The 17,256-nt window shown below is 35.4% G+C and overlaps 1 protein-coding gene across 1 annotated transcript in view; it reads right to left on the bottom strand.

The window, feature by feature from the left end:
- Nucleotides 1-316: 316 nt before the first annotated feature.
- The window catches only part of DPH5 (diphthamide biosynthesis 5), a 35,665-nt gene continuing 18,725 nt past the window's right edge, over nucleotides 317-17,256 (bottom strand). The window contains exons 5-8 of the mRNA XM_061186262.1: nucleotides 9,310-9,430; nucleotides 4,276-4,315; nucleotides 2,696-2,799; nucleotides 317-1,197 (exon numbers count right to left, since the gene is read on the bottom strand). Of these exons, the coding sequence (XP_061042245.1) occupies nucleotides 974-1,197; nucleotides 2,696-2,799; nucleotides 4,276-4,315; nucleotides 9,310-9,430 (489 nt within the window). The 3' untranslated portion in view covers nucleotides 317-973. The remainder of the gene's footprint in view (nucleotides 1,198-2,695; nucleotides 2,800-4,275; nucleotides 4,316-9,309; nucleotides 9,431-17,256) is intronic.

Raw genomic sequence — 17,256 nt, 5'->3', positions numbered from 1 at the left:
ATTTAGTGAAAAAAAAAATCTGCGTATATGCAGACCTACACAGTTCAAACCTGTGTTGTTCAAGGGTCAACTGTACTCAGAGTTAGACCAACTAAACTAACATGTAGCAAAGTTATTTCTGTTATAAACTGACAAAAGTATGAGACTTCATAGTCACGAAACATAATAAATGGAGTGTGATTTACAACTAGGAAGAAGAATGTGGCTACTTGCATACATACAGAGGCATATTAACTGTTAAGTGATATGGTAAATCTTGACCAATCCACTGTTGTTTTCAAACTTAAATTTTAAAAAATTTTATTTTGCAGTCAGCAAGTTTTCCATTTGTCAGCTTGGATGTGAAAGATGCTATTTAAAACCAAACAGCAACTGTACATGGCTGGCTGAACATTTATAATTCAACAGTTATATAACCTCCAAAATACAGCAGAATATGAGGCACATAATTAGGATGTCAGCTAAACAAGACAAGGCAATTCAAAAGGATGTCATTTTGTGGCATGTGCTCAGCTGAGCTTTAAGTAAGTAGGACTGTTGGGTGGGGACTTATTCTTCCCACCTCTGTTTATATGCATTAATACCAAATGCTGTCAGGACAACTTATCTTGCAGTCAGGACATCTGACTTTTTAAGAAAGAAGAAAGTTCCACCTTGTATAAACTGATTTCATAAACAAAAATTGCTTTTAAATGATTCTGTCGATGGATGTCTATCTGTAAGTTTTCCAGCTTGGTCTGCTCCACGTATGTACATCCTGAAAAACTGCCAAAATAGCAGCAAAAACTGATGATATCATAGGGAAAAAACTCACTGACAAAGGAGACCAAGCATTGTTGAGTCAGCATCTTTCTTCTTGGTCACTCGTTTTATACTTATTAGGTAAACCAAAAGACCTGTTTGATTTGTTACACAAATATGTGTATGTGCATATATAACTGAAATTAACATCTAACAATAGAAATGCCTATGTTCAGAGTCCATCAATGCTTTGGGATTCTGAGCTATTTTCTGGTATGGAAAACAGACTTAGCATCTCCATCTCCAGTGGATGCAAGCTGCCTCCTGTGATAATCAAGGAATGTAATGGTCCTCCCAAGTCCACAGTACACATTTGCTGCAAAGTGCCTGCTGCAATTTTCTGGTCTTCAGCTCCAACCCTGGCTAAGCCAACACAGAGTGTCTCCTCGGTGACTGCTATTAAAACAAAAAAAAGATACCACCATTCAATTCAGCCAATGCATTATCCTGAATCCATTCAAACTAACACTAGTACCAAAAATACATTTAAAGAAGACCCAAATATATTAAATCTCCTTAGTCACTCATTATGGACACACTATCTATTGATTTATCTAAGGCTTTTCTAAATTATTTGTACTACCTGACATATAAAGTAAAGTAGTACTTCCTAACTTTACCCTTTCAAAATTCCAAAGACTTACCTTAGTTTAAATTTTTAGGACTTGAATAATTCCTGTATCCATACTCTATTGCATAGCGTTTGTCTTTAAGTAGATTCTGAGTGAACAATGTTTATTACATGCTTATATTTTAAATAAAATGTTTGAGATATATTCACATTGGCCAAGATATACTGGAAAAACCAGAGGATTATGAGCTAAATACACAGATTTGAGTCTGTGCTTGGCCACCTAGCTATGTGACAAACTTCGGTTTTTTCATTTTTTTTTTTTTTTAGTGGAATACTATCTGTCATAAATGGTGGTTTAAGGGCTAAGATAATAGATATGAAAGTACTTAGTAAAGTACATAGCCCTTAACAAATAATAGGCATTATGACATTCCTTATGCTTTTAAGTTCAAAATAACCAACATTAGTGAACTTTAGTATTATTCACTCTGGCCTGACAGCTGAAGGGCTGACCCTCTTGTGGTTTTGTTTAGCTGGGAAAGCTGTCCTGATTGAAAAATGGTCAAAATGGGGCAAATGATTTCTACAAGGACAAGCAGGCATGTAAGGCACTCTGTGCAAAGGTGTGGATATAGAGCACCCTTGCAGATTATTTGTTGCATGACTTTAACAAGGCCTACTGAGGCCAATGTTATTCAAGAATCTCTTCATGTATCTTTTCTATCAAGAAATAGGTGCTCAAACCCAGTCAGCACCTTACAACAGAATATAATGACAGATTCATTTAAGAACGTCTCAATAAAAATCTACTGACGATGAACATTTTATTATATACCACATCTATTAATACTATGTCTAGATATTAGGAATATAAGTATAAATTCTCTTGTCTTTATCCTGAAGAAAACTATACCTGGTCTCAGTGTTGAGAATGAGAAAAAGTAGAATAAGTATACTTTTACAGGACAGAGTTTACCATAGATTTGGGCTAAAATGGAAGTTCTGTATTTTACCAAAATATTTATATGTTAACATATTTACATAAAAGCTGATTTATAGTTAATTTGTAAAAAATCCTTACTTTCTAGAATGATATTAATTTACTAGAAGCAACTCCATTATTTTTCTTTCAGTAGAACATTCAGCTTATGAGATTTAAGGTAAAGTTGAAAAAAGTGACAAGGAAAAATACAATGCAAACACACTGACTCTCACTTCAGTGGTGTTGGTATATATATGTGTGTGTGTATGGCAGACGTTACATACACATCTCAGTGTAACAGTAGGGGATACGAGAGCCCTTTTAAGGTTCTTCAGTACCTGGTTCTTCTCCTCGTATTCGCTGATTCTGAACAATCTCCAGAAGTTGCTGGGCCGCTTGGTTTACACTCATATAACGAGGAGGTTCATAGATCTTTCTTCCCCTGTAAGTGTAAAACTAGATGCCACTGTTCTTAGCCATGAGATTACACAATACATTTTTAACACAGTTACTCCCCCAGGTATACTCTATTACCATAGTCTACATTATGTTTGAAGCGGTCACTTGTTACCCACTTTAAGTATACATTAAAGCACGGATACAGTGATCATTTATCTTAAGTTTCTTAAGCTTTTTTCATTGTTCTACTTCAAATGCCCTCTCATCTCACTAAAATGCTGGCAGAAATAAAAGTCGACCAACTTAAAAGATAAATGTTTAAATCAAAGTTACTTTTATTCAAAGTGATACTTCAGGCAAAAATAATTCAAAATAAGTGGCAATTTGTTCTATACCTTAGTTTAATCAGGTTCTATAGTGTTCATTTTTATTACCATGTTTAAACCACATATCCCTCTTTTCACATCTTCCTCTAAAAACAGTAAACTAAAGCGATAACTATCTCAAAATCTTGGAGGATAAGATATGTTTACTTCCATATGCCTCAAAAGCCTACCACATTTGCCCAATGATCAAAATAAAAACACTGCTTTTGCAGTTTACAAAACAGTTCATATATTTTACTGACTCTCAGAACAATTCTATAAGTCAGCACTCTCCAAGAGGAATATAATGCAAGCAGTAAACATAATTTAAAATTTTCTATAGTCTCTACATTAACAAATGTAAAAAACAAAGAAAAAATTAACTTTAGTATATTTATTTAACCCAATAGATCCAGAATGTTATATTTCAACATTTATTCCTATAAAAATTATTAAAGATTGTTTTTGTACTAAGTCTTTGAAATCTGGAATGTATTTTATATTTTAGCACATCTTAATTCAAATGTTAAATTTTCACTGGAAATATTTGATCTGTATTTAGATTTCATAAAATTCATGGTTGTAAAAGTAGATTTACATACTGAATTGTTCTAAATATACTTAAATGTTTTCTATTAACTAAGTTGAGTATGTTTTAATTTAATTAAAATTAAATTATAAATTCAGTTCCTCAGTTACATTAGCCATACATATTTAAAGTGCTCATTAGTTACATGTGGGTAGCAGCTACTGTATGGGACACTGCATCTATAAGCAAAAGGGGTTAGTACTCCCATTATACAAATGAAGAAAATACAGCTCAGAAATGGAAGTAACTTGCCCAAGAGCACATAACCAGAGGCCAACTCAAGACTCAAACCCGTGTCTTCTGACTCCCAATTAACTCATTCCACAAATATTTACTGAGTGCCTATCAGGTGCCAACCACTGTTCTCAGTACTGACCCAAGAAATCTATTGCTGTTTCCACTCTATCTATCACACTACTTATCATTTCATAAGATTGAAAGTATTTAATTTTGCACTGTTACTGAAAACTGATTTTCAACAATCTTTAGAACTCATGTTATTTAAGTAGAACTTATTGTTCACGGAATTAAAGTAGATGTAAGCATTCTCAGAATAAGAACTTACTTGATTAGATTTTCCAAAGACTGCTCCTTTACTTTGATGTCTGTAGGAAGTAAAAAATAGTTCTCTTTTAATTAACTACTTTATCCAAAATCCTACGTGTAAACTTCAACTGAGTCACCTAAGTTTGTGGTAGACATTATTCTCAAGTCTCCAAAATGCTAATTTGATTGAGTCTACGACAATCGTTCCTCACACTTGTATCTGGCCACTTTTTAAAGGAAATATGAAGAAGAAGGGAAGCTTGTGGTTGTGTAAAGGTCATTAGTTAGAAAACAAACATGAAGTTGGCCCTGAGACCATCCTGAAAGGATTGAATTTCCTCTTGGAAAAGAAGACACAGGAAAGAGTTAGATAAATATTGGCATATACACTACCAAACAGCTAATCAAAATTTTTGTGTTCGTTTCTATTAGGTGGTAACTGCATAGAACCAACTGAAAAGTCTTGTTATGTTCCTCTTCTTACCTATTTTTCAGGCACTAGAATATAAGCTTCAATGCATGTAACATAAATAAAAGAAAATTCTTACCACATTTTGAAAAGAGACTTTTGCTTTCTTGTGAATGGTAAGACATGCCTAATAACTTATGAATAATACCAAGTATTCATACTTTAATTGGGATTTCCTGAGCACTGACTGGTAGCCAGGTACAGGGCTACCACAGCGGCCAAAACCCACGTAGTCTTTGCTCTAATAAAGCTTTACAATGCAAGCATCACAAAGATTTGATCCTTTACACTTTTTAATCACTGATGCTCAGCTAAACAATTCGGTAGAAGGTAAAAAAGCAGAATCACTCTACATCCTCACAGGAACTCAGCACACAACAGCAAGAGCGACAGCTGCTTCCTGTTCTACATGCTGAAAACAAATGGTTCGGTCAAAGTTTGTTTTTGCAAAAATAAATATAGTGCAACTGAGGGGTCTTTCTGATAGACTTCTACAGCTTTCCCAAGTGATTATAAAAGTTTTTCTCATAAAGGATACTAAGTATTTGCTTGGAAAATACTCCAGAGATAATCCCTTACATGTATTTCTAAATGTTCTTGGAACCAGCAGTGAATATATTTTTCAGGTTCGAAATATCATTAATTATTTAATATTTCCACTTGTCTGGCACATATAGGAAAAAAATGTATATCTATTATTGAAATATGGCCTGCAATACAATTAATGATATATAAGTCAACTTTGAGCTCCTTTACACAATAGTTGTAATATTTTTTAAAAATTAAACACATTTATTAATGTATTCACCTTGAGCTTCTGAAATGTTGTCATACTTAAGTTTTTAATTTAATATCTGCAATATTTTTACATTTTTACTGACATGCTCTACAGAATTTGATTTTAAAAATTAAGCGGGTTGGGGAGACTTTTTACAGGCAAATGCTTTTTAATTGAACATAAGACTGCATTAGTGAATTAATCTCAAGCCAGACCTATCTTGATACTTTTCCCTTGTCTTCACACAGGCCATAATTATTCCTTTCTACTTCTACTTGCTAGAATGTAAGCTTCTCCTATTCATCTTAGTACCAGCACCTAGCATAATGCAAAGTACCTAGTAGATACTCCATAAATTCTACTGAATAAACTTGTTCACATGGCTCTACTACCACCAGCCCATCTTAAACTATCTACCCCTTCAGTAGAGTAAAAGTCCCAGCTCCTTCAGAAAGCCTTTACTGACTTCCTCTTAAATGCTCTTTGTCCTCTGAAATATCCATACAATTAATGCTGTATTTTATTAATCTCTAATTACATTATATATATCAGTCTTATCCTTCCAAGTAAATTTTAAATTCTCTATGGTTTCTTACCATGACATAGTCTCACTAATCCCTACAGGGCATGGCCCATAGCAGGCATTCAATAAATACGTACTAATTTGAATAATGAGAATTCCAGGTGATTAAATGATGAGATCTATGGTTTGAGAATTTGGAATCATGATATCTTATACTTCACACCTTGTTCCTGTTTTTGTTAATGGAGCAAGGAAGATATATTGTTTAACCTTGTTTGTCTTTTCCCAGGAAAGCCAAGAAAAGAGGCAGCTCTTAGAGAGAGTTCAAGAGCCAAAGTTCTGGTTTGTCCTTCCTGCCTCTCCATACAATAGAACTTAACTGTTCTATAAACTTTCATGTACACAGCACATTAGTTCCAACTAGATTTCAAAACCCTGAGGGCAGGACCCATGTCTAATACTTCCTTAGTATTCCAGAAGAACCTAACTCCACATTGGGCATACAGTAAATACTCAATAAATACTGTAAACTGATTTTCTGTCCTTCCAAAGCTTCCAAAAGATAAATCCTATTTTTCCTCCTTTCCCCCATTTTTTATGATACATGAAGATGTTATCAGGTAGCTTGCCTCTTAAGACTACTTTTCTCCCCGTTCTGTTTTAAAACCTCTCAGTTCTGTTGTAAAACACACACACACATGCTTTTTAGTACCTGAGCTCCAATGAATCCCTATTTTTTATCCCTCAGTTGCCTATACTTCTACTTCTGCCTTTAATAAAAGTCCTTTTAATGGCTGTCCTTCTCACATCCTTCTACATACTGCTGGCCTTAATTGGATCTAAGTTTAAGATAACATGATGGATATATCTAATGGCATATTCCACATGAATTAACAAGTGTGTTACAGTCGGTCTGCCAGTAGGAACTCCAAAAAAAGGAAAACTAGTATCTTTCCACATGGAAAATCCAAACACAAAACTATAACGCTAATTAATAATGAATTACTAAATTGCCCTGATAATAAACTAAAATAAGAAAACATTATTATACCAGTTAATTGTGGGACATAGGCATAAGCCAAAAAAATGTTAGAGAAGCATGCATGGCCTGATCTAGATCTAGAATTAATTAGGTGTCAATGTTAATGGAGTAAAAGGAATGTATTCTAGCTGGAACTGAATGAGCTAGCAAGAGTTAAACATTTTCTATGCCAATGGGTAATAAGATCAAGTCTGAGAAAATAAGCTAAAAGTAAACTTCAACCAATTACCTTCCATTACATATATGTTGAACAGCTACACTGTGCCAGACTTCTAGACATTTGGAAGAGGGGAATGAGCAAGATAAAGTCCCTGCTCTTAGGAAGCAGGGAAGAAAACCAACAAGTTAATAAAACAATTCAGATGGATGGTAAGACTTAAAAGAAATAATACAAGGTAATGGGAAAGAGAATCACTGGGGGATACAGGGTGTACCACATCAGATTAGGTAGAATTTCACTTTAGATCAGGAGTCAGTAAACTTGTTCTGTAAAGAAGTAGGTAGTAAATATTTTAGGTTCTGAGGGCCACAAGGTCTCTGTCAAAATTACTTATCGCTGCCAGTGGAGCATGAAAGCAGCCACAGATAATACATAAATGAAGTAGCATGGCTGTGTTCCAATTAAACTTTATTTATAAAACAGGCAGTAGGCTAGATTTGATCCACGGGTGCTAGTTTGCTAACCCCTGCTAGATAATTTCCGATTTCTACCCTATAAGAAATGCTAACCATTAGTAAAACTTTTCTACAGTCTTCTCTTTTAAAAGAGACATATTGATTGAGGTTCTGATAATGTACAAATTATATATTATTGAATAATAGAGAACTGTCTATATTACACAAATAACCTAAATGCCTTTGGCAAATAGGAATCTTTTCTAATGTTCTGAATATATGTACTTACTACAGAGGCCAAAACCATGGGTTCATTCTTTGCCCTGATTCTGTGCTATGTGGCAGACATTCTTCTGCTGTGACTTCACACACAGTATCACTAAAACAGTGCAATTCAATGTATGATCCGAGGACTGATGCCAGTATGTGAGAATTTTGTTCCCAATAAATGATAAAAAAAAAAACTACAGGAGTGAGAAGAAGTGTTTACAAACACTTGCAGTAATTTGACTTTGACACAAAAGATTAGAAATTTAAAAGTAAATAAATATATGTATTTATTTTTACATATATTTATTTTATATATGTGTGTGTATATACACACACACACATAAAAATAAAAGAACAAAACTTGGTCCTTCCTCACAAATAGTTTGAGAAGTACTGCTTTAAACATTTCCACGAGGCAAGAAAAGATTATTCCTATTTGATAAAAATGAAGGCAAAGGTAAGGACTGTTTACAACATTCTCTAGCTAGTATATAGTAGCACTCAGATTTTGTCTTCTGATTCCAAGTATGTGTCATTTCAAAGTTATCAAAGATGCCAGTTATTTCTTTTCTGTTGACCAGCCACAGATTAAAGCTCTGATTATAGCATTTTTACAACACACACTGTAGAATAGGAACTGACAGCAAATGTGAATCAGTACAATTCCAGTACCTCTGCTGACAAACGCAGCCCATCCCTTCTGAAGCTCTATCAGTACCACCAGCTTAGTGTACAAAGACAGTGATCCCAGCCATTTCCACACTAGGTAGGAAACAGAATTTGGCAGCATAACACAGTGAAAAGAGCTGTGAATAACAGGCTATTTGGACTCTACGAATTCTGCAACTAATAATCTGGGTGACAGTGGGAAAATGATTCAATATCTCTGGGCCTCAACTTCATCCGTAAAATAGGGCTTCAGTAAGATGATCTCAAGAGTCTCTTTCAGATCTATAATTCTGTGATTCTGATAGCATTAATACTGCAGTATTCAAAGGACACCTTAAGGAAGACAGGATGGAACGTGGTAAGAATAAATGCTCAATACGTCTACTGAATTGCTGTAAATTGACCAGAACAGGGTCTTAATGGACAAATGGGTAAAAGATGGAATGCTGGAGAGGATCTATTAGGGCATAAGTAGGCAGCAGCATGAACTATGGCATGTATGTAGGAGTAGCCATGCCGTATTTGGAACAGAAAATTCATTTCTCCACAGGGTACGGGGGGAGAGCATGCCATGCATAGAGTAGCTAGCCTGTATCCCACAGAACAGTTTCACCTTCACACAAAATCAAAATGAGAACAATATGACAACTCCATACTGTCACCCTAAAGAAACTCCACAGCCCTTACCTAGTAAGCATAATGTGTGCATGCCGTTTTGTCTGTTCTTCTTCACTTTGTCAAAGAAGCTTTCTGGTCTCCAAGTGTCTGTCCAAAAAACAACAGACACTGTCTCTCCAAATCTATACAACTAGAAAAAATAAAAACTAAAATTAATTAATGATGGAACAATTCACTAACTACTATTTCATAGATAACAATAAAAATAAAAAGCGAGAACCAAACTTGAGATGGACTGGGTATCAAGTCTGTCACAAAAAAAAGGTAATAAAAATTCTCTTTGATCCACAGCAGCTGGTGTCATTCTGATGCCCTTTCAGTAGGAGATTTCTAGTATTTCTGCATTCAGTATGGGAACATATGTAACTACTTCATGATTTAGCTAAGTAGATGCTAAAATACTGAAATACAAAGAACCCAGAAGGAAGCCAAAAAAAAAAAAGACTTTTGAGCAGTCAGAGCACAGTTCCCAAAGTTAATATTACCCTCACTTTACAGATGAGTCCACTGTCAAGATCAACTGACTTGCCTAAGGTCACATAGCCAGTTAGTAGTGAAAAAGAAACTCAAACCCAGGTCTGAGGAAGAGCTCCTTTCTACCATGACGTCTCAGTAAAATTCATGCACTGTATACTCACTGCAGCCATATCCCAAAAGCTACTCCCTTACTTTACCCACTGTTTATTCCCTCACTATAGAGTTCAGTGATAGGCCTTTTCCCAGACCTCCTCCTTTCCCCCCAAGAGGCCCACCCACTTCACTTGACCATCACACAACCAAGAAGCTTGCTTTGTTCCAACTTGCTTCCAGGCTGGCTGCACATCTCACTAAGTGAGTCCAACTCCAAATCTTATGCTGAGAAAATCTAGTTTTGAATTTTGGTTCCTCAACTTGTTAGCTGTGTGACGTTATTCTTTCTAAGTCTTAATCCTTAAAATAGGAACAGTGATAACATATGCCCTTCCGACCCATAGGGTGGTATGAATCAAATAACATGTAAAAAGTTATTCAAACTGTGAATAATATGTTTATATTAGTTCTTACCTAGGTACTGCGCAAAGGATTTTATTTTCAAAGACTTAATATATGGTAAAACGTAACACTGAAGTTGTTATGTAAAGATTTAATTATTCAACTTAAAGAGTGCCTGAAAGAATTTTTAATAGAGCTGGAAAGCACTAAATGCTGGAAATTACATCTAGTCCTCTGCCGTAAGTTAGCTGTGTGATTGAAACAGCTATGTGACTTCAGGAAATCACCTAACTTTTCTAAGCCTAAAGTTCTTCATTTCAAAAATGAAGAAACTGGTCTGGAGAAGGGATTGTCGTCCCCAGGCTTCTCAGTTTTCAGAAGCTGCTGCAAGAGGCATATAGGGAGGAAAGAGAGAAGCTAGGACATTCAAAGTCCTCCATCCCTCCATCACTAAAGAACCTCAACTTTTCTCAATTTTTATATGTTGAGGGCTTAAAAACTATCACCGATACTCATAACGGTGACTTTGAGATCCCAAGGGAAGGTTCATCATATTCCTTATATGGCCACAACCTCCAACCTACCTACCAATAGGCTTTATTCCCAAAGTCCATTTGAAAATTGTCTGAAAAGGTATTTCCCCAGAGAAGCCATGCTATCCAGTGGCAGTCGAATTCATAGATTAGTGTACAAAGACCCATGTAACTCTCAGAATTCAGTCATAAACCTTCCAGCCACACCTAACATGGTTTCTCTGTAATAAATGTATTTAGAGTTCCAATGTAAGATCCCTGGAATACATTCACCCAAGCTACAAGGACAAAGCCTAGCTCTGTTGAGGGTTTCTGTTATTGCTGTTGTTCTATAAGAGGCAAATCTGTCCAACAAATATTTATTATAAATCATCCACTATGTGCCAGGCATTATGCTATGCACAGGCATAAAGTGAGAAGCAAAGCAGAGCTCCGGTCCTCACGAAGTATGCAGTCTCACTTATACCTTACATAGCGGGCAAAAGCTCTGGAGTCATGGCTCTGGTTCCTACTAGTTGGATGATCATGGTGACTAGTTCGGTGACTTTCAGGAGGAACCCCCTTGCAAAATGGATATAATAATTATAAACCTAATAATGTGTTTTGTTAAGGATTAAATGACATACTGTATGTAGTGCCTAGTGCCATAGTAAAGACTCAATAAATGTTAGGAATTTGATAATATAACAACGATAATGTTTATAACGATGATATGAAGATGTTCTAAAATGCTGTGTTGTGCTATAATCCAACTGCTCTCCTTACTGGAGTGAGCTCAAAAATTTAACCAAACATTTGAAACTATGCTTATGATTTAATTCTGACAAGTTCAATCGTTTACATTCTTAAAAGGATTTTTGGCATCTCTGATCAGATTTTAAAATATTAACATTACTCTATTAAAAAAAACTTTAAAGGAAAACCATTAAAGAAAATTTCATATGCAACCATATATACATACTTTAAATAGCTTTTCAATATTTTAAGAGTCATGAAAATATAGTCATGGAGGTAAATTCTTCATTCAAAAAGAAGGGGATAGATGATTTAAAAGAATTGAGATGCTAGTCACATATAAACATTAGTTGAAACACTTTATGTAAAAGCGTCTTTCAATTGTCTAATTTGGGGGATTAAAGAAAACCTCACATAAGCACTGCTTCCTAGGACCCTGATTTATAGACTGTAACCATTTCCATGGCTGTGGTACAAACTTCTTCAATGAATTCTGGAACATTATGCAAACAGTTTCACCATTTAGATGTCAGTACCTCAAAGAACAGAAGGGCCGATTCCTTTGTGTTTCACAATTCAAGCACTTACCAGTAAATTACAAAAAGAAACTGGAACAAAATCATACAGTGACGAGAACTGAGGTTACAGAAGCCTAAGCACCTACCATCCTAAAAATGTAAGCCTTTGTGCTTGTGATCATTTTCCCCCAAACCATTATTGATGCAGATCTACATTTAAAGATTACAAAAAGAACTGTTTTCAAAAACAGTAGGTAAATACAGGCTTTTTGTGTGTGTTTTAACCTAGAGTACGTTATAAGGAAAGCAGTTTATCTAACTTGATACTGGATCATGTTTTTTATCAACTGAAGACAAAAACTCAATTCAAAATGATTTACTTAATTATATATAAGGCACTAGTTAAGAGTGAAAAGATGCACAAGACAAATATGAGGTAATTAATAATAATAAAAAATTAGATATAGATTGTATAAGAGTTCAGCATTTCCCCCACCGAGAGCGCACCTGAAGGTAACTTCTGAATAGACAGGATATAAGCTGGACCTTAAAGGACGGGTAAGATTTAGCCTGGGGAAGTTGAACATGCAGAAGAATGAGATGATGTGAACAAAGTAACAGAGGTGGGAAATCCTGGGCAGTATTTACAATGGCATTAAGCAAGTATCTAGAAATAAGTATTGCCTGACTTTGCCTCTAACAAGTATCTCTAATTCCTGACACCTTACCAGGTACCAATTCCTGTCAATTCTAGCTCTACAGTTTATCTAGAAACTATTAATTTCTTTTCCCTCTACCTTAGTTTGAGTTCTCAGTACCACCTGCCTGAATGACCTTAATAGTCTTAATTCATCTCGCTGCCAGTATTTCCTTTCTTTCAGAAGCACAGATGCTTTGTAAACTCCATTTTATAATTAGATTTTAATGCTTTGGTATTTTATATTCAAATGAAAATATTTTGTGATTTTTAGGTTAAAAAGTATCTTTTCTGGATATGGAAAAATTAGAAAATTTAATTTGCTAAGAACTCTATCAAGCCCATGTATCTTTTATATATGTATATCCTAATCAGATCACTTAAATCTGTGAGGTAAAAGAAAGCTGAGCCAGCAGAGTTGTCAAAAAATGTATCACAAAACCATATAATCAAGAGTTACTAGTTTTTTATATAGAATACTTGCTGTTTTTAATCTTCACATGCATTTTGCTTAACATTGATAAAACACTGACTTTTGGTAACAGTAAGAAAGATTATACACATGGCTACACACTAGGTACACAGATAAAGCTGAATGACTAGACAGAAGAGCAGCTAGATTTATATTTTCACATATAAATGAGAGAACCCACATACAAATTAAGTGAAAGAATTACAATTTAAAGCATACAATTCCAAAGACAAGATCCAACTTGGGGTAGGGGATGGGGAGGCGGGAATAAATAAATAAGCAATTCAACTCAGCAAATATTTGTTACACATTGATTATATGTGCATGGCACTGCAATAAAGTACCATGGAAGATGTGAAGATAAGTAAATTAAGGAGTTTATAATATGGTAAGCACATAAACATATGCAAGCAACTGAATACTCTTATAGGATAGAGATTTACCAGGATTGTTTGCGTAGAAGAACGGCACAATCAGATCTACGATTTAAGCAGAAAACTATAAAGTGGAAGAGAATGATGGGAAGGTGGCTATTAAAATAATGACTAAAAAAAGGAAATGGAAAGGAAGGAAAAAAATTTTAACATGCTCATGATTTAACAGGTGGTCAAAAGCAATTCCAAAGTGACTAAAAGAACAGAGAACTTATTAGATGAATTCTTCTAAGGTTACATAGTAATGTAGAGCTCTAATACCCTTATTACCTAGTTAAGTGTTCTTTGTACTCGTTAGGTTTTATCATTTCTACAATAGTGCCTGGACAACAATGAAAGCAATTTAATGCTTCTGAAAACTAACAGTAAGAACTACTACAAGGTCAAAAATGCTGACTATCACAATGAGTGTTGTGTTATTTAAAAAAAAGGAAGGAAATGAGTTCTTATTTTTTGAAAGTAATATACATTTTTTCCCAAAGTAGATATGTATTATATAAACAGAGGAACATATGGCAATAATCAAGGTCACTCATGCAACAGTCAGCGAAAGTGGAAGCATTTCATAATGATGAGAAAATTATACAACCTTTTTCCCTGAAGTCAGCCACAACTGATAATGCAGTTTTTAATGCAGAAACCATTGCTACCTGGTTTCAAACTGTCTTATTTATCTTTCCTTTAAAAATGTCTCAAAATCATTTCAGTCACCAAACTTTTACAAAAGAATTAACACATTCTATCACACAAATGGCTAACAATAAATGAAAGTAGCATGCAAAAAAATTATTTTAGGATCTGTAATTCTTTTTTAGCCTGTCAGATTCAGGAGAATGTACACACAGTAAGTGCTAAGTAAAAAGACTGAAAGAAAACATACCAAAATGGTAACTATGGTTACCTTCAGGTGGTGAGACTACGGATGCTTTTATTTTCTTCTTTATACTTACTGTATTTTCCTGATTTTCTATGCGTATATATGTCACTTGTTATCAAGAAAAAACGTTATTTTGTAAGTGGCTCTTCAAAAGCAGCAACAATAATAAAAGCAATTCTGATTCTGCATGATTAAGCTGCTAAATGCCTAACTTGAAGATTTCAAGAGAAGAAGGACTTGTTCCTCTTGCCTTTTGTGTACTGAGAAAAATCCCTGATTTTTCATTATCAGGAATGTCTAAATACAACCACCTTGCCTGGCTCTCGACAAATAAATGGATTTTTCTTTGACTAGAAAAATCCTCAAAATACAAATAAGTGTTAGAAATATCTGTTACTTAGGAATTTCAAGTAACATGATTTTAAAGTATACGTGTTTATAACTAATATTTTAATTGCAAAAAATCTTAAAATTAACTCAATGAAAATTTGAGTATCTAATATATCTTGGTCTATGTATCCTTTGCCTAAAGCTGGAAAACAGGCCCGCTTTTTTTTTTTAATAAATCTTTTTTTTTTTAATTATTTATTTATTTTTGGCTGCATTGGGTCTTTGTTGTTGCACGTGGGCTTTCTCCAGTTGCTGCGAGCGGGGGCTGCTCTTCGTTGTGGTGTGCGGGCTTCTCATTGTGGTGGCTTCTCTTGTTGCAGAGCACGGGCTTTAGACGCGCAGGCTCAGTAGTTGTGGCACGTGGGGTCAGTAGTTGTGGCTCACGGGCTCTAGAGCACAGGCTCAGTAGTTGTGGCGCACGGGCTTAGTTGCTCCACAGCATGTGGGATCTTCCCAGACCAGGGCTCGAACCCGTGTCCCCTGCATTGGCAGGTGGATTCTTAACCACTGTGCCACCAGGGAGGTCCCAACAGGCCAGCTTTTTAGCTTCCAAAACTACAGGATATTAGAACTTAGCTAGTTTAGTATTCTTCATACTTTTTAGTGACAAATCTTTTTTCCAAATGAATTCTTACATAGAACATCACTGATGTTAAAAACTGAGTTAAAGATAATGACCTGGCTCCTCAGGGGTTTATTCTTTGTGTTTTGGTGTCAATTACTTCATTATCTGCAGAACCCTAAAGCATCTTCATAAATCATGGTGCACTTTGAAAGCCACTAGTTTTGTCCAACATTCCTCCCTGTTCCCACCTCATCCCCTTGTAGTTAAGAAACTTAAGATCCAGAGCAGTTAGATGACTCCTTAGTTACCGGCTGAGCAAAAAGTAAAACCAAAACCTTTTAATTTACAGTTAAATTCTAAACCTTTTCCATTATATCCATTATACCTTTCCTTTACTAATTCTTCCCAATATGTAGTCAGTTTTTACCCAACATACGTATTGTAAGTCTTGTGTTAACTAATCTCTAGATAGCCAAGGTTTCTGTGGTATGTATGTATGGATTCATTCGTGTTTCTGTAATACCTTGCAGATGCCCCAAAGTGCCTCCATGACTCTCTAACTCTACCTTTCTCTCTTTTGGGAATGTCTTTTAACTTCTTGTCCATCTAGAAAACCCCTTAGAATTCCTTTTCTAAACCACTTTATTGAGGTATAATTATCATACCATAACATTCACCCATTCCAAGTGTACATGAAATGATTTTTAGTAAATCTAAGTTGTGCAACCATCACTATATCCAGTTTTAGAGAATTTTTATCACTCCAGATCCCTTATGTCCATTTCTACTTAATCCTTGTTCTAATCCCCAGCCCCAGCCAACCACTAATTGCTTTCTGTCTCTATAGATTTGCTTTTTCTGGACACTTTATGTAAATGGAATCATAAATTATGTGGTCTTCTATGTCTCACTTCTTTCACTTAACATACATACACTTATTATCTATGCTGGGACTACCAATTGTTCATAAGAAAAAAAGGAGATACTTCAGGGAAACATCATGCCTTCGAGAGTCTGGGAATAAGACAAACCCAATCCTATTCTTCTACATAATCAGTTCTAAGATTGATAATGGTCCTGAAAGCATAGGAAGACTGGCACAGGGTTCTTAGGACAGGAGGCAACTTCTCTAGAAATGACCAGTTAATACAACCAAGCAAAATGAGAAAACACCTGGGCAATGGTGTTCGGAGGGTCCAGCCCCATGGACAAGTCTATGGGGGTAAGGACCATGATAACTGTGGTAGTGAGATGGTAGGATCCATTAGCATACAGAGTCCGTTTCCTTTCCTAGGATTATCAGTAAGGCACAAATGGCTCTCTACATCTCCCTAAATCTCAATTCTCTTAATAGACACTGCTCCTATGTATCTACTTCTTTTAATCGTCTATTGCACCCTACCCTCTCCATGAAGTCCAAGCCCCCATCACCTTTTCTCTAAAAGACTGCAATAAACCTACTAATTGATTTCCTCACTTCTAGTCTTGCCTGGCAGAAATTCAATCTCCACATACCAGCCAGAGATATCTTTTTAAAACACTTACCAGATCAAGTATTTGCTCTGTTTAAATCCCTCTAAAGGCAGTTAGTCTATATCACTTAGAATAAAATCCAAATTCCTGACAGCGTATTAGCCTAGTGGTCCAACCCTACCCACCTATCCAGCCTCAGATCACTCCTCTCCTTGCCTACTACTCTCCAGCAAGCCTTCCTTTGGTTCCTTTAACAAGCCAAGCTCATCTCCGCTTTAGGGTCTTTGTCC

Source organism: Eubalaena glacialis, chromosome 3 (assembly GCF_028564815.1).
Source record: "Eubalaena glacialis isolate mEubGla1 chromosome 3, mEubGla1.1.hap2.+ XY, whole genome shotgun sequence".
Taxonomy (NCBI): domain Eukaryota; kingdom Metazoa; phylum Chordata; class Mammalia; order Artiodactyla; family Balaenidae; genus Eubalaena; species Eubalaena glacialis.
The sequence above is the reverse complement of the archived record's forward strand: the minus strand, read 5'-3'. Positions and strand labels throughout refer to the sequence as shown.